We start from the raw sequence: 25,861 nt of genomic DNA on the forward strand, positions 1-25,861 counted from the left end.
CAGCACAGATCCCTCCCACCGCTGCCACCTCCTTTTTCCCGCTTCCTGGCGCTGTTGACGCTCCTGCCGGAGCTTGTCCGCCCGTGATTTTTCTGCGTGGTTAGAACTAGGGCTTCGGAATCGGGAATCCTGCCAACCCAGTACGATTACCTATAACGCCCACGGCCGAGGAAAAGATAAAAATCTTAATCTGAGAGGCCAGCTTTTAAAATCTTTCAGGTTTTAAATAAACACTTAAAATAGCTCTTGTGGGGACGCCACGGTGGCTCAGTGGTTGAGCGTCTGCTTTCGGCCCAGGGCGTGACCTCGGAGACCCAGAATCGAGTCCCGCATCCGGCTCCCCGCATGGAGCCTGCTTCTCCCTCTGCCTGTGTCTCTGCCTCTCCCTCTCGGTGTCGAAATAAATAAATAAATAAATAGATAAATAAATAAATAAATAGATAGATAAATAGATAAATAAAATAAAATAGCTCTTGCAAGCTAGAGGAAGCGCTGTAAGGATTTGCTTTGGTGGTACTGGTTTTGTTAATATCCATGTGGTCTAATGCTAGATGCTTGCTGCTAAAACCTCTTTGTTTATTTTTTAAGCCAGGTCTTTTCCAGGAGGGTCAAGACAACCCGAGAAGCTCAAGAGGAGGCGGGAACTTTAATAAAACAGGTACTGGGATTTGGCTTTCAAGGATTTCCACCTAAATTCCCTAGTGAAAAAAAAATTTTTTTTTCTTCTGTAATACTTTTTTTCTCTGTCACCAATGTCCTTTTAATTTTTTTTTAATTTAAATTACTGTTAGTTGGGAGCACCTGGATGGCACAGTGGGTTAAGTGCCTTCTGGACAAGTCACAGTCTCAGGGTCCTGCTCAGCCGAGAGTCTACTTCTCCCACTCCCTCTGCCTAACCCACTCCCCGCCCCAGCTTTCTCTCTCTCTGTCAAATAAATACTTTTTTGAAATTGCAGTTAAGGTGCAGTATATTAGTTTCAGATGTACAATATAGTGATTCAACACTTAATGTAAAACCTGGTGTTTATCACAAGTTCATTTCTTAATCCCCATCACCTTTTTAACCCATCCTCCATTCTGCAGTGGTTTTATATTTTCTTAAAAATTTATTGATTTATTTTAGAGAGAGCAAAAGGGGGAGGGGCAGAGGGAGAGAATATCTCAAGCAGACTCCCCACTGAGCAGGGATCCTGAAAGTAAGGCTCAATCTTGAAACCCTGAGATCATGACCTGAGCTGAAATCAAGAGTCTGAGGCTTACCACTTAATGGACTGAGCCACCCAGGCACCCCTTGCAGTGATTTTTTAAAAAGTCAAAGTATTTCAACCTGAGAAGACTAGACTTCTAGGTGTTTCATTCCATTGGACAATGGACTGGGGAAAATTAGCCAGACTATTCTGGAGAACTTAATATCCTCTGATATATTTCATCAATAAATTTTTCTAACGATTTTATTTTTTTAGTAATCTTTACACCCAACATGGGGCTTAAAATCACAACCCTGATATCAAGAATTGTACTCCACTAAGCCCACCAGGCACCCATCAATAAATTTAATTGACTGACTTTTTGTTACATTTACAGATTCTTCATTCCCATTAGGTAATGTAGACTAAGCAATTGCATTATTGGATCCTGCTTCACTGTTTTATATTAATATTTTCATTGACATAAATAATCAAAATTATATAAGTATTGATTTACATTGGATGTAGATTGCCTTTGTTATTAATTTAGAAAACATTATTTTATAGCTTGAAAAAAACCAAATTCTCTGTGAATGTATGTTAATAGTGGGTACAAATTTTGTTTCTTCATAAAAATATGCTACATTTCATATTAATATAACATACCCAAATTGTTTACCTGTTTCTGTATCTGTTCAGTTCCCATAATTTGAATGTTAACTTCTTGGAGACAAACTATCACAAGATTGTTTCTACAATAGGACTTAGTACATCATATAAATTATGATGAAATTATTAGGTTCTCAAGAATAAAGTATTCTTTTACATAAAGCATACGTTAATGATTGTAATCTCTAATTTGTAATGTACATAATGTAATGCAATGCAATTTACCGTCATTATTGTTTATTAAAATGCATTTCTGCCTGAGCAAAGCAAGTGTACTTATTTAACATGACTTAAGATATTCCTTTGCATAAATTTAGGCAGATATTTCATACATATCTACTACAACTTTTCATAATGCCCTTTGAAATTTTCAAATTCACACCACACAATTCTGTGTTTCTTTTTTTAATTTTTTCTTCTCTGTGTTTTAACTAAAGGAGAAGCACTTCCTCTAAGCAAATGTTTATTTTTTTGTTTTTTTTCAAAACAAACGTTTAAATTAAGAATTTTTGCTAGACATCACTGCTTGTTTCCTAATTTTTTACCTTAATATGCATTCTTCCCTGTTGTTAAAAGACAAACATACAAATGCAGCTATAGTAATAGATTGCTCCTCCGTGCAAGGTATATTTGCAATTCTTTCCAACCATTTACTTGACTTGTGAACTAAGAGAAAAGACCAGCAGAATCTCTATGCTATCTAAACTCCACTGGAATCTGAGATCTGAGTTTGAATTAAGTAATTCAGGCCTTTGTAGAAGCCACTTGAACTGAAAAAGAGATAATGTGTATTGAAGAATGATTGTGTTTTGAGACGGACATGAAGACAAAGAAGAAAGGAATACCCTGGGGCTTGTTGATTTTTCTGATAGGAATTCTAATATAGTCTTAGACTCCAAGGCTTTTTTTTTTTTAACGATTTTATTTATTCATGAGAGACACAGAGAGGCAGAGACACAGGCAGAGAGAGAAGCCTGCTCCCTGCGGAGAGCCTAATGTGGGACTCGATCCCAGGACCCTGGGATCCCTACCTGAGCCAAAGGCAGATGCTCAAACGCTAAGCCAGGTGCCCTAGACTCCAAGGCTTAAACAAAGCTACAGGTAATTTCCAATACGTTTCCTATTATAATATAATTAATAGAATCAGAATACAATTAACATATAATTTCACCTGTTGTCTAGATCCTTTAATCCTTTTTTCAAGATCCTTTAATTCTAAAACAGTATTTGTCGATTCTGTTGAAGTACTGAGAAGGCTATTTTCCACAAGTTCAAGCATAATTTATTGGAGAGAATTGATGCCCTGCTTACATTTTCAGGATTGCCTTTCAAGTGAGCATTTAACAAAATACATCCCAAGGCAAGTTCATCTGATTATGTTATGTTTATGTTTCATGCATGGTTTTGAGATTGAAAATCACTGCCCAGAGATACTGTAATTATAAGATAGGCATAGGGATAGAATATAGTTGTGAGCTCTTATTCTAGCATCATAATCACTGTATGCCAGGGATGTACCCTTGGCACATTCCGCATTTTTAAAAAATATTTTATTTTTAAGTTATCTCTACACCGAGGTGAGGCTCAAATCCACAACCCCAAGGTCAGGAGTTGCATGCTCCACTGGCCGAGCCAGCCAGGCACCTTGACATTTGACGTATTTTGAATGGAACTCTGAGAGCATATAGATCTCGGGAAGCCCTTTTGTTACTTTGTTACTTTTTATGTGTGTTTGTATATACTATCCATTCAGTTTTTTTCTTCGTTTCACACCATACTAAAAACGTAGAAAAGTCCTCTAAATAAATTACCTTCCTTTTCTAACATTCCGTAGAATTATTTTGTTATGGACCCGGTAGAGAGAGTTTGTGAGGCTTAAAAAAAAAAGAAAAGAAAAAAAGAAAAAAGTTCTTTATTTTGATTTGCTTTTAAAAATCCGCTTTATTTCAAGTCTCTTTTTCTGGAGTCAGTCATTATGGATTTAACCCTGTAGTACCTTTTGTTATAATTCGCTGTGTTTCCTGGGTGTTCTTTCCGAAGCAGGCCCACATCCTCAGCTCATCCACTTAGCCCCGACTCTTAGGGCACCCCAAGGGAGAGCCTTGGCACCACCCACTTAAGGCGGGTACGAATCACAGGCTTCTGCAAAAGTTGATGGATGGGACCGTACTCACCCCACCCCACCCCCGCCGCTGTCATCGCTGGACACTGGTGATTGGCTGTGGGCGGAGGGCGCGGGACCAATGGGAGCGGCTTCCCGAGGGAGCCGGTGGAGCGCGCGGGAAAGAGACCAATATAAACCGTGGCGGGAGATTTCGCTTTCGGGTCCTTGTGCAGTTAAACACCCTCGGTTGGAAAGTCGGTTGATTGCTCTCATCTCGCGTTTGAACATGGTGCGGACAAAAGCGGACAGTGTCCCAGGCACCTACAGAAAAGGTGAGGTAGTGGAGCACGGCAGTGCAGGGAGGGGGAAGGGGGGAAGGGGGTTCTCGGGCAGCCCCGCGCTGTGCGGGAGAGGCCGGGGTTCGCCACCGCCCAGGTGAGCCAGACTGGTCCAGCCGTTCTGGAAGCAACGGCCTGGCCCGTTTACCAGGAGCGGGGAGTGGTGTGGAGGGGGGGGGGGCGGGGGGATGGGGAGTGGGGAATAGTTAGTAGGGGTGGGGAGGGTGTCCTGCTGTTCTGGATCGAGGGGCTCTTCTCTCCAAGCGGCAGGGTTGGGACTGTTGAGAACGTGGCTTTGAAGCTGGGCGTCGGAACCTTACTGCCCTTCTGTTTAATGCTCTCCTTTTGTCTCTCTGCAGTGGTGGCTTCGCGGGCCCCCAGGAAGGTGCTTGGTTCCTCTACTTCTGCCACTAACTCCACATCGCTTTCATCGAGGAAAGGTAAAACAAAACAAAACAAAAACCCCCAAACAAACAAAAAACCGCCCCTGCAACTCCTGGAGAAAGCTACACAAAAGCGGGGGATCAGGCCTGGCACCACAGTTCTCCTGACCTGCAAGCCCCCTGACCCACTGTGGAATTTATTTTTCCTGAGATCCTCATACCAGAATTTCTTCCTTGCCCTATGATATAATGAGGGGACCTTGACCTCTTGGCCAGTTGGGGTATAAAGGTGGGGGTCCCGAGGAAAAGAATCTCAAACCTCGGCATTAGGAACAGACACGGTTTATCTTGAAATCTATTTTTCTTTTCTGGTTTAGCTTTTTTTATTTTTAATATTGGCAGATGGCTTTTTCCTGTAAGAGGCTATTTAAGCTCCCCTTCACTAGATTAAGAATTAGGACCATAGTTGACAGTGCTAATTACATTGTCTTCTTGTGTAAACGTTTTCGTTTTTATTTCTGAATGTATTTTTGGTTTTTTGTTTGTTTTTTAGCATTGTGTGTGTGTGTGTGTGTGTGTGTGTATGTGTGTTTTCCAACTGTGCAGTTCCTGATACTGCCTTTGGGACATTAGGAGGGAAAATTTGGCCGTGGAAATAGCTTCATACTGCTCCTTCTGTGCAAGGAGAGGTTGAGAAAATACCGTGCCATCTGGTGCTTCATTCCTCTCCTAGGAAGTTGAGCAGTTAGGAAGATTAATTCCACAAGGCCTAATTAAGAACATACAGGGGAGCACCGTGAACTTCACAGGTTCTTAAGTTAACTTCCCCCAGTTCTAAATATTTCATTAGAAAATATTTACTAATGTACTCTCTTTAGATAAAAGAGCTGTAAGTCAAAAGTTTTGAAAGGTGATTAATTTACTGAGCATATCCTATACCATTACATCCCAATTAGTGCCACATCCCATTGTCTCGTCCACTGTTGAACCACCAGAACCAACTGAATAGGCCCTTGACATGTTGGCCAAATGCACCCTAAGGCATTTTATAGATCTTTTCTTTTTGTACGTAAGCTCTACACCCAATATGAGGCTTGAACTCAGGACTTTAAGTTCAAAAGTTGCATACTCTACCCACTAGCCGGCCAGGTGCCCGGGTAGATCTCTATTGTTGTTTTTGTAAGATTTTATTTGTAAGTAATCTCTGAACCCAACATGGGGCTCATAATCACAACCCTGAGATCAAGAGTTGCATGTTAAAAAAAAAAAAAACATCTGTTTCACCAACTGAGCCAGGAGGCAATCTCTATTTTTAATCAACTATATGAAATTCGTAACAATCTCATTTTAAGTGACATTTAAGCTCAGGTTACATACTTGGGTAAAAGTCACAATTAAATCAGCAGAGCTGGGTTTGAATTCTTGTTTTGTTTTATATTTTTATTTATCTGAGAGACCAAGCACGAGTGTGTGTGTGTGTGGGGGGGGAAGGGCAAAGGGAGAGAAAGAGAGATATGCAGACTCCCTGTTGAGCAAGGACCCTGAGATCATGACCTGAGCCAAAATCAAAGTCAGACCCTGGGTGACTGAGCCACCCAGGTGCTCCTAGCTGGGTTTGAATTCTATGCTGAGCTACCTATTGCTGCTGTAGCTCACTCTCTAAGTAATTAAAGCATTCCTCTAAGTTTCCTTTGGGAAAATTGTGAACCAAAGGATCCTTTTCTTTTCTTTTCTTTTTTTTTTCTTTCTTTCTCTTTCTTTTTCTTTCCTTTCTTTTTCTTTCTTCCTTTTTCTTTCTTCCTTTCTCTTTCTTTCTTTTCTTTCTTTCTTTTCTTTCTTTCTTTCTTTCTTTCTTTCTTTCTTTCTTTCTTTCTTTCTTTCTTTCTTTCTTTCTTTTTCTCTCTCTCTTCTCTTCTCTCCTTCCTTCCTTCCTTCTTAGATATTGAGAGGGCAGGGAGGGACAGAGGAGAGGGAGAGAGAAACTCCAAGCAGACTCCATGCTGATTGCGGTCATCACCTGGCCTGATCTCAGGACCCTGATATCAGGATCTGAGCTGAAACCAAGTCAGACCCTCAACGGACTGCCACCTGGCACCCCAGATCACTATTTTTCAAAAGCTTACTTGTACTTTTAAAAAAGATTTAAAAACTTCAGACAGTATATATGGAAGCAACTTTATAACGGTTTGTGACAAATATGTTTAAAGCAAAAGGTATATGTAGTGGCTCAGTAATTTGCTCATCTTGGTTAGAATAAATCATTACTTCATAAAGAGGCGGAAACTTTTCCTCCATATTACTGTTTTATTTTTTTTTTTTAATCCGGAATTGGGGCACCTGGTTGGCTCAGTTGCTAAAGCATGCGACTCTTGATCTCAGAGTCATGAGTTTAAGCCCTGTGCTGGGTGTAGAGCTTACTTAAAAAAAAAAAAAAAAAAGAATTGGATTTGCTTTATGAACTGAACAGGAGCCAAGGGCTCTGAAAAATGAAACCTATTTTTGTGGAAACTTTCACATTGCTCTATATTTAGGTGCTTTATCTAAATGACCTTGTTAAGTAAAATTTTGATGGTTTATACTATACCTCATATTAGGAAAAATGTGTTAAATTTTAGTGTGACAATGCAGAAGAGAAAGCTCTGTGGATAAATTATAAAAAATATTTTCCAGTTGTAAAAATACTGTTAATTTTATTTTCCTAGGACAAAGGATAACTCTAACAAAATATTATTACACATTGTATTATAACAATGTATAATATGCTATTGACTGAATAAAGCTTTATCATCTCACATTTTCTAATTAGTTTAAGATGGATGTAATACCACTTAATACCCTGTAGATTTAATATTAAATAATTGTTTCCCTTTAAGGAATGGCAATTGCACCCTTAGTTCTTATTTAGTTCCGTCTGTTTATATTTTATAGTTGAAAATAAGTATGCAGGAGGGAATCCGGTTTGTGTACGCCCAACTCCCAAGTGGCAAAAAGGAATTGGAGAATTCTTCAGGCTGTCTCCTAAAGATTCTGAAAAAGAAAATCGGATTCCTGAAGAGGCAGGAAGTAGTGGCTTAGGAAAAGCAAAAAGAAAGTAAGTTATATTCTGGAATATAAAGAAAATATGTATATTTTTAAAAATAAAAGACAAGGGAATATTGAGTAACTTTAAAGTTTCTTCTTGAAGTCATAAGAAAACACAAACCAGAGGTTTTTTTAAAAAAAACTTGTGCTTATCTCTTATTCTGAGTCACTCCCAAATTTCAAACATCAGTGAAAGGTATTATTTTTACTCATTTCAGTCACTCAAAGAGGATCAATTCCCAATCAGACGCTAAGTGCTTTATTAACTATGAACTTCTTGCTTTATTCTTTCATTCTACTGCTTTATTTTCTATACTTTTTTTTCTTTTTAAAGATTTTATTTATTTATTCATGAGAGACCCAGAAAGAGAGAGAGGCAGAGACACAGGCAGAGGGAGAAGCAGGCTCCATGCAGGAAGCCCGATGTGGGACTCGATCCGGGGTCCCCAGGATCACACCCCAGGCTGCAGGTGGCGCTAAACCGCTGCACCACCCAGGCTGCCCTATACTTTCTTTTTTCTAAAAAGCAATTTCTATGTTGGTTTTTCCAGCATCAATTCTACTAACTCAGCCTCTCAGAAAACTACTAGTTCCACCTCCACAAGAAATAAATAACCAATACAGAAAACTTGGAAAACATATAAATCCCTATCACTTTGAAAACCACGATACCATGTGTATTTTCTTTACAGTTTCTCTAAAAATGCATAAAAATACTTCAAAACAAGGCAGAAATAAAACTGCATAATACAGAGTTCTGTGTATACACTTTTTAAAAACATTTATTATTTTTATTATCTATTTTTACAAATTTTTATTTTTAAGTAAGCTGTATGCCCAGTATGGAGCCCAACATGGGGCTTGAACTCATGAGCCTGAGATCAAGATCTGAGCTGAGATCAAGAGTGGATGCTTAACCGACTGAGCCACCCAGGAGCCCCAGGTGTACAAACTTTGTAAAAAAGATAATTAAATCAAGGCACCTGGGTGGCTCAGTGGTTAAGCATCTGCCTTCAGCTTGGATTTTGATCCCAGAATCCTGGATCAAGCCCCACATTGGGCTCCTTCCTCAGTGGGGAGCCTGCTTCTCCCTCTCCTTCTGCTACTCCCCTGCTTGTGCTCTCGCTGTCAAATAAATAAAATCTTTTTAAAAATATAATTAAATCATGCTTTTGAAGCTTTTAATGTCAGGAATATGCTCATGATAAATATTAAACAGAAATTCTGCATATAGAGGTACAGTTTTTATGGTGTGAAAACATGTATAAACAGACTAGATGTCAATAGTGATTATGTCTGGGTATAAACTTCTCTTTATATTCATTTTGTGCTACAAACTTTCAACAACAAACATACTTTTAAGAATCAGGAAAAAAGGGACGCCTGGGTGGCTCAGCAGTTGAACGTCTGCCTTCAGCTCAGGGCATGATCCTGGAGTTCCAGGATCAAGTCCCACATCGGGCTCCCTGCGTGGAGCCTGCTTCTCCCTCTGCCTATGTCTCTGCCTCTCTCTGTGTGTCTCTCATGAGTAAATAAATAAAATCTTTAAAAGAAAAAAAAGAATCATGAAAAAAATAATGCCACTTGGGAAAAAAGGCAAAGAAAACTTGCTTTTAAAAAAAAATGGATTTGTAAGTAATAGAATCCAGGCTCCCTAAACAATTTTGAAAAATTGTGTTTCAAAAACAAATTATTTGACTGGAAGTATAAGGAATGGTGAGCATGGGTGGGCAGATGGTGCCATGCCACTGTCATTTTGATGCTCCCTGGTTTGAGATCATGCTAGTAGCTACTTCTGCACCAGCCAGGAGCCTATGATCTTCCAGTGCACCAAGTAGCAAGTTTGACCCAGGGCACAATGACCAACATGGGTAAGGGGATGATGGTCAGGCTCTGTCTGGGGCTGCTACTTCTGGCACTGCTTCTATCCACACAGATTTATTCACACATTCTTTTAACCAGCACACCAGGTCCTCTGTTTGAACCCACAATGTCCACCTGTGCCCTACAGTCATGGCCACAAGTCAGAATGGCCATTTTCCTTGTGGTCTTGCTTGCCCTTCCCCATCTCTACTGTTAAACAGATCCAGGCCCTATTGTTCACTAACACATATGTTTTTTAAGATTTTTTTAAAGATTTTTAAGATCACGACCTGAGCCGAAGGCAGATGCTCAACCACTGAGCTATCCAGGTGTCCTGCTAATGCATACTCTAAAGTCCAATCCATATGGTGACTAGAAAAGTCCAGTGTGACCAGGAAAACACAGGTCTCCATCAGATCTACTAATTCCACTCTTTGTTTTATTAACACAGAAAATGTGAGAGTCCCCACTTGGACTGACAGAACATCTGAAGGATTTGACTAGATAACGAATACCAATATTAAATCTGCTGAAGGTTCACATACAAGACTGAAGAGAGAGAGACATTGAAAATTAATGATGTGACAGAAATCAAGAAATATGACACTTAAAACTTAAGAAATATGGACACTTAAAACTCTATCTTGATAATAAGAATAACTTCACTTTAATCTAGAGAAAAGGGATATGCTGCAAAATGGAAATTGGGTTTTTACTTTGATTTATGAAATTTAGAAGGCCATAAAATGATTAGGTTCTATAAAAAGCTTCCATGAAGCTATTTATATGTACATTGGAAGGAACCACCAGGTGTTATTTTAAATCCTCTGTGTATTATTTCAGCAGTCCGAATTTAATGCTGACATACTCTACATGAAGTTTTACATTGTTCAGTTTTCATTGTTCTCTTGGGAACTCCTTCCTCTGGGGCTTTAGAATTGACATTGCATGTGACTTCATGTAATAATTGACATGTTCTACTACAAATCTAAGCACGAGTAATTTTTGGATATATACTTAAAAGTCAAATGACAGGTATTTTCCTATCACACATTCCCATCCAGTAAGAATGCCAGATTTGTTTGATTTGGATCACTTAACTGGACTCCAAAGATAAGAAATTCATTGACTTTAACCAATCTTAAATTCTGCCATTTATTTCTGGGTTTTTTTTTTTTTTTTTTTTTTTTTTTTTATGATAGGCACACAGAGAGAGAGAGAGGCAGAGACACAGGCAGAGGGAGAAGCAGGCTCCATGCACCGGGAGCCTGACGTGGGATTCGATCCAGGGTCTCCAGGATCGCGCCCTGGGCCAAAGGCAGGCGCCAAACCACTGCGCCATCCAGGGATCCCTATTTCTGTATTTTTTAAATAACTTTTTACAACTTAAAAATATATTTTGAAGGCATATTTGACAAATATTGAAATTAAGATACAAAGATATGAAGGAGGCAAAAATAATGTATATTAGGTATTTGGGAAGTGAAGACAGGAGTCTTGCGTGTGTGTGTATATATATATGTATATATATATATATATATTTTTTTTTTTTTTTGAGAAAGAGCATGAGTGGGGAGAGGAGCAGAGGGAAAGGGACAAGCAGACTCTGCACTGAGCACAGAGCCTGATGTGGGAGGCTTGATCCCAAGATCCTGAGATCATGACCTGAGCTAAAATTAAAAGTTGGATGTTCAACCAACTGAGCCACCCAGGTGCCCCAAGACTTGCCTATATTAAATTCACAACTCTTTTGTGCTCTTTCTGTGAATACGTTTTTAAAAACTTTATGAATCAGAATAGCTACATTTGGAAAACTTTCTATATCAGTATTTTTTGATAGTTAGAATTGATTCTAAACCTAAGTTACCTGATTCTGGAATGTAAAACTTTTACAACTGCCTTGATGTATGGATAATTTTCTAGAAATAGACACTCCATGAAATATTTGATTCACATATTAACACACTGATGCTCAGATTTTACAGTGTCCAATATGGCTATAGTAGGCTTAATATGTCTTAAACCAGTATTTGTCATTTTTAGAAACCCATAGGAGAACAATCAGATCCAACAGATCTCAAGCTATGTGGGATCTATGGGTGTGAATGAACATTCCCTTCATATCTGAACACCATACATCTGTTTGGGATTGTACATTGTGTTTGGAATTGATTTCCATTGAACACAAACTAAATGGCTGAAAGAGCAACTAAAACAAAGTATTTGGATTACAAAATGATGCTTATGCATATAAAATTTTAAGAATTCAATACTGTTCATAAGATCATTTAATAAATGTTTATTGAGTGCTTGCCATCCATGTTACAATATATATATATATACATATATATGTATATATACATATATCAATCTTTACACCCAGTGTGGGGCTTAAATTCACAACCTAAAGGTGAAGGGTCACTTGTTCTTCCGACTGAGCCAGCCAGGCTCCCCTGTTATGAGATTTCTAAAAGGAATGTCAAACTCTAAAGCAGTGATTAAATTTTAGACTTTGTTGCTATGTCACTTTTAGGATTTCAGGTTTCAATAAAAATCAACAATGAATGGGATACATTTTTAGATAAAGCCTTTTAACAGACTTGCTTTCATGATTCCTGTCAGTTTCTTTTAGTTCCCTGTCACTGTCTGGCAACATTCTTCCTTGTTCTTTCCCGTTCTAATATGACAGGCTAATAGTCAATATTAGCTCTAGAATATATTACAACCCTCTTGAATTATTTGTGACTTCCACTAAGAAAACAAAACAATATGGCCAAATATGGCATACCATTGACCATTACTGATCATCATAGCAATGAAATATATATTACAAGCTTTCAATTATATGGAGAAAGATTACATGCATATTCTCATAAAGAACTTTGATCCATGGTATAATAAAATTTGTGACATAAAACTAGGTAGTAGAGGTTAATACTATTCCTTTAGACCTCTTTCTTAGATTTGTTTTTGTTTAGGAGAGTTGTAATTAACTCTTTATTGATAGTAAATCAATAGATTTGCTTTTGATAGTAGATAACATCAGGTTTTTAAAAAATATTTTATTTATTTATTCATGAGAGACACAGAGATAGAGAGGCAGAGACACAGGTAGAGGGAGAAGCAGGCTCCATGCAGGGGGCCCGAATGTGGGACTCGATCCTGGGACTCCAGGAACATGCCCTGGGACAAAGGCAGGCGCTAAACCACTGAGCCACCCAGAGATCCCGATAACTATCAGTTTATCAGAAAGACTTCTGGTATAAACTCTATAATCTGAAACATGACTATTCGTACATCTTTATTTTTCTCACAAAGGGTAAATTCCCTTCAGTTGCATGGGGAAAGTCAGAATCAAGAAAGACTATCTACTTTAAATCTTGAATAGAGCTATGTAGTGCATAAAGTACAGCAGGTTCTTGCAAAAAAAAAAAAAAAAGGAAGCTTGGCTCTTGATAGTATTTCATTTGTTAATGTAACTTCCAGGAAAATACAATGAAGACCTCTTGGTAATCTAATAGTAGGTAAGTCAATGATAGTCTCGTACCAAGTCAGAATACCTTTGTTTTAGCTTCCTTCTTTCACTACCTAGCTCTATGACTATTTAAGCTTATGGGACCTAATTTGAAAACTGCTTATTTTAGAATAGATTTCCCAGATCTTCATCTGCTCTAAAAAATTCTGACTTATGTCAGAAAAGTTTTCAGTTGACTTTTCTCTATAATACATGTAATGAGTACAAAATGGCTCTGGCGTAATATAAATTAATTTTTAAAAGCTACAACTATCATATACCAACTTAACCAATTTTGAGATTTTTCCAATTAGATAATAGGTTTATATGGTTCAAAAGGCTATATCGTCAAATATAGCATCTTGCTATATTTTCTCTACTCAAATGGATTGGTTGATTTTTTTTTTGCCATTTTTTAAAAAGGTTTTATTTATTTGAGAGAGTGAGAGAGAGCAGGAGCAGGGGGGAGGAGCAGCGGTAAAGAGAAAGAAGCAGACTCCCCCCTGAGCAGGGAGCCCAACCTGGGCTCAATCAAATGACTTTGGGATCATGACCTGAGCCAAAGAGACACTTAAACGACTGAGCCATCCAGGTACCCCACTTTTTATGCTTATTATCACAAAAAGAGATTTCTTTTTTTTAATAAAAATGGCAACATATCCTAAAGGAGAAATACTGATTTGACAAAATTTTATTGCTCTATAATATTTGAAATTTGTAGGTGTTTGTCAACTAATAGAGTTTAATTTTCTCTATTTCTATTCACTTAACCAGACACATTACAGTATTAATTTTCATGATTTATGTAAGGTGATAACTACTTTTTTTTAAACAGTTGATACTCAAGTGACTATTGAAGTTCTCTATTCTTTCCACAGAGCACGTCCTTTGCCACCTGATCACTCAGATGACGAAAAAGAATAGAACTTTCATAATTCATCCTTGACTAATGTGTCCTGTTTATTATTCTAGGATGTAAATTTGCATAAATGTATTTGTTCCAATTAGTTTTGTTGAATAGGCATTTAATTTAAAAAATGAGGCTTACATACAGTTACTCTAAAGCAAGTGATTATGATATTAGAGACTTTGTAAGATTAATTATGGTTATTTAGTTTAGTATTCAGTATAATGCAGTATTTGGTTTCTTATACCTGTTGTTATTAAGCTTCTTGTTCTTGCTAAAAATTAATCATTGCATGGTGTTCCAATTATGAATCTGCTGTGTTTGAGATTTGCTTAGATCTTTGTACTGCTGCCATTTTTATTGGCATTTGATTATTGGAATGGTGCCATATTTTCATTCCTTTTATTTGCTTTAGGAAGCAGAGTTAGATTTTTGCACATTAAAAAATTCAGTATTAATTAAACTGAACTTATACCCTTTTTAAGAAAGAGGGCCAAAGATGCAATGTTGAAAAATTTGGACAGCTATGTATCTTTTCCTTAAGGGCAATTTGGCTTGAAGATTAAACAGTTGATAAAGCTTCTAACAACAAAACAGATAAAATACTAGCATACAATTAGACAAGAATATTTTATAGACTACATTAAAAGAGAGAACTTTTCCTAGAATATGCCTTTGATTCAGTATCATAAAATATTACCCTTTGGGCTTATAATTTTAAAGTTGGAAATCAATAAAACATGAAAGGCAACATGCCATAAACCTAGAGATCTGTCTAGAATCCTTAGAGCTACCATTATATATTTTAAGATAACCAGGGGTGTAATTAGAGGTGGGTACAATATAACCTAGTAACTGATATTACTTCCTCATCATACTTTTTGCTCCCTGACCTCCTGTTGTCAAAATTAATCATGTTTTAACAAGTGTTTTCCTGAACTTTATTTTTAATAAATGAGTACTTATTTTCACAACAGACTGTCCATTTGTGTGCTTCCTGAGATTATATCCTACTAGATACTCTTTTTTCCTTACAAATACAAATCAGTGCATTGATCTGATTTTATCAATTTCTAAATAAGTTTTGATTATTGTAGATTATATTTTTTGCTTTGTCTTTTAGAGATGGATATTAAGCAGAATGTTGCTGAATTGAGAGTCAAATATTTTAAAAATATTTTATTTATTTATTCATGATAGACACAGAGAGAGAGAGAAAGGCAGAGACACAGAGGGAGACGGAGGCTCCCAGCAAGGAGCCCGATGTGGGACTCCATCCCAGAACCCCAGGATCCCGCCCTGAGCCAAAGGCAGATGCTCAACCACTGAGTCACTCAGGCATTCCGAGAGTCAAATTTTTATCCTAAGTACTTCCTTAATAATTAGGTTTCATATTAAGGAGTAGCTCAAATTAACTCTATTAAAGTCAAGTTTTGATGGATCTGAAATCCGATTTGCTATTTTTCACTGATGGAAAGAGAAACTTTATGGTGCTGTGTCTAATGAAGTTGAATTATGTAATTGCTACCAAATACACAACATATGATAATGTGTTTAGTTAGCAGAGATTCCATGTAATGTTTCCTTGTTAAAGTTTTTGTAAAATATAGATTGGCAATTTAACCTCTTCTAAATATAAGGGAAGTACAGACTGTTTCCACCAAAAACTGAATCAAAAGCTAAAATTTATAGATTAAAAAGATAATTAAACTTAAGTTTATAATTTTATACCCTTCTTTACAAAGTTAATCTGGTTTTCCTCTTTGAATGGATTATTCAGATTACTAATATAAATGTTAAATTCCTGACCAGACAATGAATAAAACTACTTTTTTGGAATTTTTAAACATTGTGAGGATCATATGTATCTTGTATTTACCTTATTTCACAAAGGAAGAACAATACCATAGTAAAAGCTGTACAGGGTGCTCAAAGAGTTATTTATGACAAATGCTTATTATTTTTTTAGAAAGTAGAAAATAACCTAAATGCACTGAACCTTTCCATATGTACATATACACTGCTTACAGTTTTCACTGTATTTAGAATATGTCATGGTAATTCATTTTTGGAAAAATGGAAGGTTCAGTTGGACCTTGATCCAACTAATTTTGTTATAATGGATATTTTTATCTTTGAGGATAGCATATGGAGGTGAAAGAGATCTTTACTGAATCAAAACTTCACTGAACAAGAAATAATCTTGTCCAAATCAAGCCACTTACAGCTGTTCATTATGTGAATTGTTTTATTAATTGGCAACTCTAATTGTGAAAAAATGTTAGGAATTAAAATTTGAATTTCTATAACTCCCCTCCTCCTATACTTGGTATTTATTTGTGAGAGAGAGCAAGCACAAGCAGGCAGAGGGACAGAGGAAGTGGGAGAAACAGACTCACTGCTGAGCAGGGAAGCCCACTGAGGGGCTCAAGCTCAGGACCCTGGAATCATGACCTGAGCCAATGGCAGATGCTTAACCAACTGAGCCACACAGGTGCCCCTCATAAATAAATCTTTTTTTAAAAAGAAAATGATATAATTATAGAAGTCATATGACCATTTAGTAGTTAAGCCAGTTACTGATACAACAATACAAAAGCAATTGAATAATTTAAAACTGTAGGAAGAGAAGATTTAAATGAATACTTTTGTGAGTCATACATCCTTAGGCAATTGGAAAAATGAATGATGTATAGAAACCTGCATTTCTATATTAGCTACTACATTTAACAATTTTATCCAATAAAATATTTATTTCCATAGAACACATTAACCATATTATGTTTTATGGTTTTTAGTGACATTTAAGTCCACCATAATTTTAGATAAGTCATTGGTCATTGCGCTCATAGTTTTATTTTTCTTTTCTTTTTTTTTAATTTTTTTTAATTTTTTTTTTTTTTTTATTTATGATAGTCACAGAGAGAGAGAGAGAGAGAGGCAGAGACACAGGCAGAGGGAGAAGCAGGCTCCATGCACCGGAAGCCCGACGTGGGATTCGATCCCGAGTCTCCAGGATCGCGCCCTGGGCCAAAGGCAGGCGCCAAACCGCTGCGCCACCCAGGGATCCCTAGTTTTATTTTTCTAATTTAAAAATTTTTGATTCTGTTGACAATTGAAGTACCATCCTCTATTTTGTCATGGTAACAGGTTTATCACTTGTCACCTACTGCCAGGTAGGTTTTTTGTTTGTTTGTTTTTGTTTTTAAGTAATCTCTACACCCAATTTGGGGCTGGAACTTGCATGCTCTACTGACTGAGACAGCCAGACACCCCTCTAAAAGAACTATTAATTACTGGATGTATTCAGATTCCATTTGAATTTTTTTGTGTGTGCATACTCCCACACATATGCATGTCCATGGCAAGAGTTGAAATGTTTTAGGCTTATTAAACAACTTATTACTGACATTTGAATCTCAAGTGATTTCCTACAGATTTTGCTGAACTGCCTAGAGTGAATCAATTTAATGCTGTCTCAGGTGAACAGGAAACCCAACAGCCCTGCTCTTTCTTTTAAGTTACCAAAGCTCATTTCCTGTGCCTACAATGAGGTGGACAACAGCCAAATATTGGTGACTACGAGCCTATCATGACCAATAAAATCAGAGCCAGCAATTGCAAGTACATTCACTGCCATGGGATAGAGAACGGATTCAGCTTTACTGCTTTTAAGTAGACATGTTCAAGATAAGAAAGTCCAGCCAAGATTTTTACTATTTTTTTTCTGAATGCCCAACTATATTTCTCTGAATATTTAACTGCCATAATAATATGGATCATTTTTCTAAATAGAGGATTAATTAGGGACGCCTGGGTGGCTCAGCGGTTGGGCGTCCGGCTTCGGCTCAAGGCATGATCCCAGTTCGGGGATCGAGTCCCGCATGGGGGTCCCGGCATGGAGCCTGCTTCTCCCTCTGCCTCTGTCTCTGCCTCTCTCTGTGTCTCTAATGAATAAATCAACCTTATTTTTTTTTAAAGAGAGGATTAATTAGTTATATTGGGTTTTACCACAGCCAGTAGTTTTCCCAATACTTCCAAAACCTGGATTACCCCGACAGAAGAATCAATGAGGTCTCCCATTTTTCTTGTCCACAGCGTACTATGAAAGTTTATTCTGAGTGGAGGAGGATTAAACGTCGTCTTTCCGCAGCCTGATTACCGGCTTCATTTGGCCTTTTTTTTTTTTTCTTTTAAGGGTCACAATCACTCTACTCGATTTACAGCCAGTCCTTGTTTTTCCTTTCGATTTGAGCTAGGTTCTTCCCAGATCGTACGCAAACGTGCAATCCCCACAAGAGAGAAGATAGGTGAAGATGAAACTTTCCTCACCGTTCGGCTGCAGAGGCTGTCGCAGGAGAACGAAGTGCACGAAAACGCTTTCGTAACATGGAAGATTTTTTTTTTTTTTGAACCCAGTTGAAACGTCCACAAGAGGGAGATGCTAAATCGCCAGAAAATAACTCCCACGAGGGACCAGAGGGAGCCTTAGGAGGAGCCAGTGGGTGGGCCTGGGACTCAGGGGGGCAGGGAGCAGGTGTATTATAGTGGCGGGGACGGGAGTGGCTGGAGGGGGGAACACAGCTGAAGGGAAAAGCCAGCTGGGCTCAGTGCCTCCGGGAGCGAGGAGGGTGACCCTTCTACGACCACGGGGAAGAGGTGAGAGGGTGTTTGCCAAAGAGGAGCACGCGCTCCCAGGTACCCCTGGTAGTCCCCGAAGAAACGGGGGTGGTTGTCTTTGAAGGCACTTCCGCTTAGCAACCCCACGCGGTTGCTAGGGAGTGGCAGCAGCGGGGATGACCCGGAAGTGGTGGTGTCCATTTCTCGCTGCCTGGTTTAAGTTTGTCCTATCGGGAGCGCCAGGGTGCTCTGCGCCGGGCCGAGGGTGGGGCCAGCACTAGTGGTTCCGGCTCGGCTCCTCCTGCCCCTTGGCTCCTCGCTCCCCCCCCCCCCCCGCACCTCTCCTCCCTCCCGCTCCTGGGAAAGAGAGAAGCCGCCGCCGCGGGTGGGTAGAGAAGCGCTCCGCGCCTCCGGGAGGGGACCGCGCCCGCCCCGTCTGAGCCTCGGAGCCCTGCCGGACCAGGTACTTACTCTGGCTTCGACGGGGTCCGGGAAGCTGGCGCCTGAGGGTGTGTGTGTGTGTGTGTGTCCGTAGGGAGTGTGGGGGGGGCCCTTCCCCAGGTTGGGGAGGGGGCCGCGGAGATCCTGGGTGGGGCGCTGGCCGGTTTGCGCGTCCGTGGCGGGTGGCGGGGGTGGGATGGAGGGTTTGGGGGACGCCGCTGGCTGAGAGTTTCGGGTGGTCAGCTCGAGGTCGCGGAGGAGGCGCCCCCTCGGATGCAGAAGACTTCGGCCGGACTGGACGGGGAGTTCGCCACCTGGAGGGCTCGCTCTGAAAGGGGGAGCATCCTCCCGGGCCCCAAGGGGAGCATGGACATGGTCCGGGCGGTCGGGGCAATCCTTGGCTGCCCCTGCCTTCCGTCGTGAGACGGAGCGCGGCTCCCCGGGTTGTGGGGGTTGTGAGTCGGCCGGGCACCGCGGGGAGCCGCCCTTGGCGGAGCTAGGGCAGAAGAGGGGGTAAGGGGACCTCCCTCCGCCCAACTTCCGTGTGCTTCCCCCACTTCTTCCTTTACTGCTCTCTCGCCCTGGAGTCCTACCGGAGCCGTACCCTCCCCCCCCCCAAAGTGGGCAAGCATCACAGCGTTAAAAAAAAAAAAAAAAAAGGTGGAACTAGGCTCGCTGCCCTTAAATGATACTTCAGGTGTTTGGAAAGTGCCAGAATGGCATATTCAACGAGGCCTCCCAGTTCGATATTAAATCTGGTATAAATTATCGTAGAAAAGTGCAATACGGAAAAGCACCAAACTACAGGCTAGTCGTCGTCGGGTATATAGCCCTTGTTTGGTAGATATGCATGTTTATTAAAAAAAAAATAGACTGAGGGGAACCCTATAGATCTAGAGGTCTGAGACATGTTGAGGCAAGCCTGCTTTTCCAGTCTCTTTCCTACCTGTCAGTAAGCCTGTCCTAGTTTAAATGAAGCAGAAAGATCCTCTTCATTTATATGTCAATCAGCGACCGAGTTGTATCTGTGTGTGGTGATAGATGTCTCAGAATAGATACGTGAGCGTTCAGAGAGACAAGGTCCTCTGCTTTTGAGCCTCTTAATCTTTTAAGGAGATAACAGTGGTCAAGTGAAGTATTGGCTTTGAGGTAGGTAAATCTGGGATTGAACCCAGGCTGTGCCACCCACCGGCTAGTTGTTGACCTTGGCCAAGTCGTGGGATCTACCAGAGCTTTTCGTTACTTCATAAGTAAGAGGAGTTAAAATTTTTACCAGTATTGTAAGGGTGTATGTGTGGGTGTGTGCGTTGCATTTAAGTAACAGTCCACTTTAGGGGCGCCTGGGTGGCTCAGTGGGTTTAATCCTGAGACTCTTGATCTCAGGTCAGGTTTTCATCTCAGGATCCTGAGTTTAAGCCCGGAGTTGGTCTTCACGCGCAGTTGGAGCCTGCTTTAAAAAAAGAAAAATAACAGTCCACTTTAAATGAAAGCACCTTTTAATTGAAAGAGTGATTGTTATCATTAATCTCAGACAGTCGAGATAGCCCGGTTTTGTGGAATGAGGTTTGAGATGGAAAGGGAACTGGATAATATTGCAAAACCATATGTATACAACAGGACTTTCAGTGGCTTGTAGAAATTTATCATAAATAATCACGAAATTCAGTTATTAGGTTCTTTAAACTCTAAAAAAAAATATATGAATTTCAAATATATTGAAGCGACCATTATTGTTTCAAAGGTTTTTCTTGGATTTGTAGTGTGTGTGGTGTAGATTGATTTAAAAAAAAATAAAAAACACTTAAAGAATAATGTATATAAATTTTACGTTTTCAATTCCAGTTAACATAGTGTTATATTAGTTTCAGGTGTGCAGTGTGGTAATTCATCACTTCTATACGTATAACATATAAGGTATAATTAACTTCACATGGCTCTGAAGATAATTAAAATTGGGGCATAAAATAGAAAGTAATTTTAAGATTAACATCAACATCAGTAGCATGACTTCTCTTAATTAGACTTAAAACTATTAGCAATATGTACAGAATTCTTATGTATAATATTCTGTAAAAATAAATGAAAATGGAATGAATTTCTGCTTTTAAATTATTCATGATGAAAGTATAGACCTAAATCTTAGAATAGTAAGTCTTCATTTTTTTCTTCATTTTATAGATTTAAAAGATACAGTAGATGTAACATGATGTCACATTATTAACTAATATAGTTTGCTTTTTAATGTAACTTGTAGTTAGTAATTTTTTTTTAAGATTGTATTTATTTATTCATGAGAGACACAGAGAGGGGTAGAGACATAGGCAGAGAGAGAAGCAGACCCCCTGTGGGGAGCCCAATGTGGGACTCAATCCCAGGACCCAGGGGATCACTACCTGAGCCAAAGGCAGACACTCAACCACTGAGCCACCCAGGTGCCCTGTAGTTAGTAATTTTTAATTTTTAAATGCACTCTATACTTTAAAAATGTAAGTTCAGTAACTTTCTTTAATAAGATTTTGTGGAAAGTAGGTATAAAGTTTGTATCACTTTTTAAAGAGGTTTATAGGTTTTGCGTGTTTTGAGAGAAATTTTCAAATACATTTCTTCCCTATGTCTATCTTTTACATAGAGTTGAACTTTTTTTTTCCAAAAATAGAACTCTCCAACTATATTGCATACTCTTTGAGGCAGAGATACTGTTAATTTCTATCCACTGCAGCTTCTTTACAGGGATGAAATAAATGTTGGTCAAATTGATAAACGGATATATAAAGTATACTATATTTTTTAAAGAGTTGAACTTATTTGCTACAGTTGTAAATTTTTTGTGGATTATTCGACTTTCTAAATGGCTTTTCTGAGTATATAAAGTCTTTAGGATCATCATTTTTCATCATCTTTTGAATCTTAAAATTGAGGCTATATTATCTTGCTTTGGGAAAGCCATCAGAAGCTCCCATTCCCCCCTCCCCCCCAATATTCTGATGGAACTTTGACTTATTACTAAATTAAATTTACTTTGGGATATAAGATAGGATACTAGCTGTTAGAGGAAAAAGATCTACCTAAATAGCAGGCAACATTAGAGGCTGTTTGAGAGGACACTTTTCTCAGTGACCTTTTCCACTCAAAGTATGTGGCCATTCCAAGGATCTTTGCAGTTGTTAGTTATGGAATTTGCTTGTCAGGAAATCTAAAAATGACTAAACCTTTCTTTAATATTACATCTCTTGGATGATCTCAAAGAGTTTTAGCAAAGATTGGGAAGGCTTACATACCATATACTAGAAGCATATGAGGAACAAAGTACAGTTGATTTGACTGGTGCTGTCAAATTGGTAGTGAAAGAGTTATCGTGGAAATGTTTTAAAAATGCCAAGCAGTGCTTTACTCAAACCAAATGAATATTCTTCCAGAGCTTATTCCTTTTTTTTTTTTTTTTTTTTTTTTTTTTAGGATATATTACTTTCTGAAGATACGATTTGGTCTCTATTAAGGATAAATAATCAGGGGTGCCTGGGTGGCTCAGTAGGTTAAGCGGTTAAGTCCCTGCCTTTGGCTCAGGTCATGATCTCGAAGTTCTGGGAACAAGCCTACCCCTCCTCGGGCTCCCTGCTCAGCCGGAAGTCTGCTTCTCCACCTCCTTTTGCCTCCTCCCCCCTGCTCATGTTCATACTCTGTCTCTCAAATAAATAAATAAAATCTTTAAAAAGAATGAATAATCACTGTTTAAAGAAAAAAATGCTGATATCACAGATAGGTTTTAATATCAACAATCTTGGTAGAAACTGCTTCAAGGTTTTAGATAAGTGGAAGTAGACTTTCATGAAAGAGCTTAGAATTTGTGGCATGGTAGTTTTTCTCTTTTTAACATCTAACTTCTACTTATTTCTGCCTAATATAGAAACCTTGAGAAGCTAGGAGGGGGAGAAATGAAATTACTTCAGAATTACCATTTTAAGGTTTGTGGATTACTTATTTGGAGAGCTAAATTGGATTTTGACATTATTGGGATTGTGTTCAAGATGGACTCAGGAAAAAAAAAATCAGATGCCATCTGTTTCAGATTCCTTATTCCCTCACCCCTTTTCATGTTTTATGGCTTTGAATTCATGAGATTATTTTTCAAAAATAAAAATCCTTGGTAGATTTAGGTTATGTAATTTCAGCTATATCAGTGAACATGTAACCAAAAGGACTTGCATTTTTTTTAAAGATTTATTTATTTATTCATTCATTCATTCATTCATTCATTCATTCGAGACACAGAGAGAGAGGCAGAGACACAGGCAGAGGGAGAAGCAGGCTCCATGCAGGGAGCCCGATGTGGGTCTCGATCCCAGGTCTCCAGCATCACGCCCTAAACTGCTGAGTTACCCAGGCTGCCCCAAGGACTTACATTTTTATATTGAGTTACACAAAAAGATCACAGACAATGGTTAAAAGTAATTGTTAAGCTATTTTAAACAATTTGAACATTAGGTAGCTTCATGCTTGTCATCGTTCACTTAGCCATTTTTTCAGTAACACTTGTTGCTAGAAGTTACTTAAAAAATGGATTTTTTTTCCTCCTTCATGTTACAACTAAAAGAGAAGCTTCTGAGGATTTTTTTTTTTTAATTTAGTGATAAGTCCACTTAAATTTAATCTTTCAATAGGGAGTTTTGGCTTACCATATGCCAGTTGCTATTATTTTCATCTAAATGGTTCATAGGCCATATTCTTGCCATTTTTCAGTTTGGATCTTAATAAATCCTGAGGATAGGTGTTTTGGTTTACTGAGCTGGAAAAAAGACCATTACTTGTTCAGGTTACAGTAGTTGGTACCTGGCGTGGACCAGAAACACCAGGCATCTTTGAGAAACTGTAAAGTAGCAGTGTGGTCTCTCAGCAATGGCCTGAAGAGACAGCAATCTGGATAGAAGAGAGCCATAGTTTGTCTGCAGCAGAAATGTTCTGGTATTATAGGAAGACTGATGGACTGCTCCTATACTGCTGTAATCTTTTCCTCACCAGAAGCTCCAAGTGGGCAGTGTAGTTATGGCAAGGGCTGCAGTGTCAGGGATGGGAATTGTTCTTCAATAATCACTCACCCATCACAATGGAGGCATACACATACTGGGGAAAGGGATATTCTCTTGGATTTTGCCTTGGCCAGAGAAGCTAAGTGAACAGCCATTGCCTTTGTCATCAAAGACGGTTGGTACAACACCCCTGAGTGCTGGGTAAGCCCGTCAAAATGCTACAGTTTCTTCATCAAAATGACACGTAAATTTTCCAAGGAACAGTATAGCATTGGGCCCACACCGATTTCTGTAGGTTATGTTTTCTGACCCCAGAAAAAGGGGTGTTGAAGGCTTATGGGCCTCTGAATGAAAGTACCATGTATTTATGTTCCTCCTGATAAGTTTATAAATACATTTTGTCTGCTGGCATTAATGAGTAATATGAAAATGTTTTAAGGTGTGTGTGTGTGTGTGTGTGTGTGTGTGTGTGTGTGTGTGTGTGAAGTGTCCATGGTATTCATTGGATCTCATTTTAGTTCTTCAGGCTAAATTGCTAACCATAGCTGTGGTCAAGTGGCTTCCTAGCTGGATTTTTTTCTCCATTTCCTAGAGGTCACTCTCTCACATAGGTGCTAGTGAGCAGGGATATGACCAATGCCAGGAAAAAGGCAAGGGGATTAAAGTTAAATTTTTTTTTAAAGATTTTATTTATTTATTCATGAGAAACACAGAAAGAGAGGCAGAGACACAGGCAGAGGGAGAAGCAGGCTCCACACAGGGAGGCTGATGCAGGACTTGATCCCAGGTCTCCAGGATCACGCCCTCGGCCTAAAGCTGCGCTAAACCGCTGAGCCACCTGGGCTGCCCCTAAAGTTAATTTTTTTTTTAAATTTAAATTGATTTAAGTTTGATTTTATTTAAAGTTAATTTCTTTCACTGTTCTGGAATTTCTCTAACCTAAAGTGGCAATATCTACTATCCACAGATACCCAGTTGTTTCTTTTAATTAAGACTTTAATTTTTTTTAACAGTTGTAGATTTACAGAATAATTGAGCAGATAGAATTCCATCTCTCCATATCCACAAAACTACAACCCCTCCACTTTCCCTATTATTGACATCTGGTGTTAGTATGATACATTAGTTATAATTAATGTACCAATATTGATACATTATTAACTGTAGTTCATGATTTTCATTTAAGGCTTACTGTGTGTTGTACACAGGTCTGTGGGTTTTAACAACTGCATAACAACATGTATCCACCATTACAGTTTAATATAGTATAGTTTTTACCCACCTAAAAAACGTTTTTTTAAAGACCTATTAACCCGTCCTCTCCTTCCCCCAGAATCCTTGACAACCACTGACCTTTTTGCCGTCTCTGTAGGTTTTTCGTTTTCCAAAATTTCATACGGTTGGAGTCATACAGTATGTAGCCCTTTTATACTGGTTTCTTTCACTTACCAATATGTATCTAAGGTTCCTCCATGTCTTTTTGTGACTTGATAGCTCCCTTAGATAAATGGCTAGGAGCATGATTATTTGGATTGTATGGTAAGACGTGTTTAATTTTATAGGAAACTGCCAAACCATCTTCCAAAGTGGTTATATCATTTTGGATTCCCATCAGCAATGAATGAGTATTCCTGTTGTTCTACATCCATTGCCAGAATTTGGTATGGTCAGTTTTTTGTACTTTAGCCATTCTTTTTTTTTTTTTTTTTAATATTTTATTTTTATTCATG

General features: G+C 38.7%; 2 protein-coding genes across 11 annotated transcripts in view; both read left to right on the forward strand.

The window, feature by feature from the left end:
• Window positions 1–2,860: 2,860 nt before the first annotated feature.
• On the forward strand, window positions 2,861–17,148 carry PCLAF (PCNA clamp associated factor). 4 transcript variants are annotated; one of them, XM_055320238.1, is made up of 4 exons: window positions 2,861–4,292; window positions 4,658–4,738; window positions 7,610–7,772; window positions 16,963–17,148. In XM_055320238.1, the coding sequence occupies exons 1-4, from the start codon at window positions 4,100–4,102 to the stop codon at window positions 17,132–17,134; spliced, it is 609 nt and encodes a 202-aa protein (XP_055176213.1). In that variant the 5' UTR covers window positions 2,861–4,099; the 3' UTR covers window positions 17,135–17,148. The 4 variants fall into 4 exon arrangements, with proteins under 4 accessions (XP_055176213.1, XP_055176215.1, XP_055176216.1 ...); XM_055320240.1 differs by lacking the exon at window positions 16,963–17,148 and adding an exon at window positions 10,077–10,783 and having other exon boundaries at window positions 2,875–4,292; XM_055320241.1 differs by lacking the exon at window positions 16,963–17,148 and adding an exon at window positions 13,112–14,009 and having other exon boundaries at window positions 2,877–4,292.
• Window positions 17,149–19,001: 1,853 nt separating this feature from the next.
• Window positions 19,002–25,861, forward strand: part of CSNK1G1 (casein kinase 1 gamma 1) — a 170,499-nt gene continuing 163,639 nt past the window's right edge. For all 7 annotated transcript variants that reach the window (XR_008663732.1, XM_055319827.1, XM_055319826.1 and 4 more), the window contains exon 1: window positions 19,002–19,129. The gene's annotated coding sequence lies outside the window, so the exon portion shown is untranslated. The remainder of the gene's footprint in view (window positions 19,130–25,861) is intronic.

The sequence above is a fragment of the Nyctereutes procyonoides genome, unplaced genomic scaffold (genome assembly GCF_905146905.1).
Source record: "Nyctereutes procyonoides isolate TBG_1078 unplaced genomic scaffold, NYPRO_anot_genome, whole genome shotgun sequence".
NCBI lineage: Eukaryota > Metazoa > Chordata > Mammalia > Carnivora > Canidae > Nyctereutes > Nyctereutes procyonoides.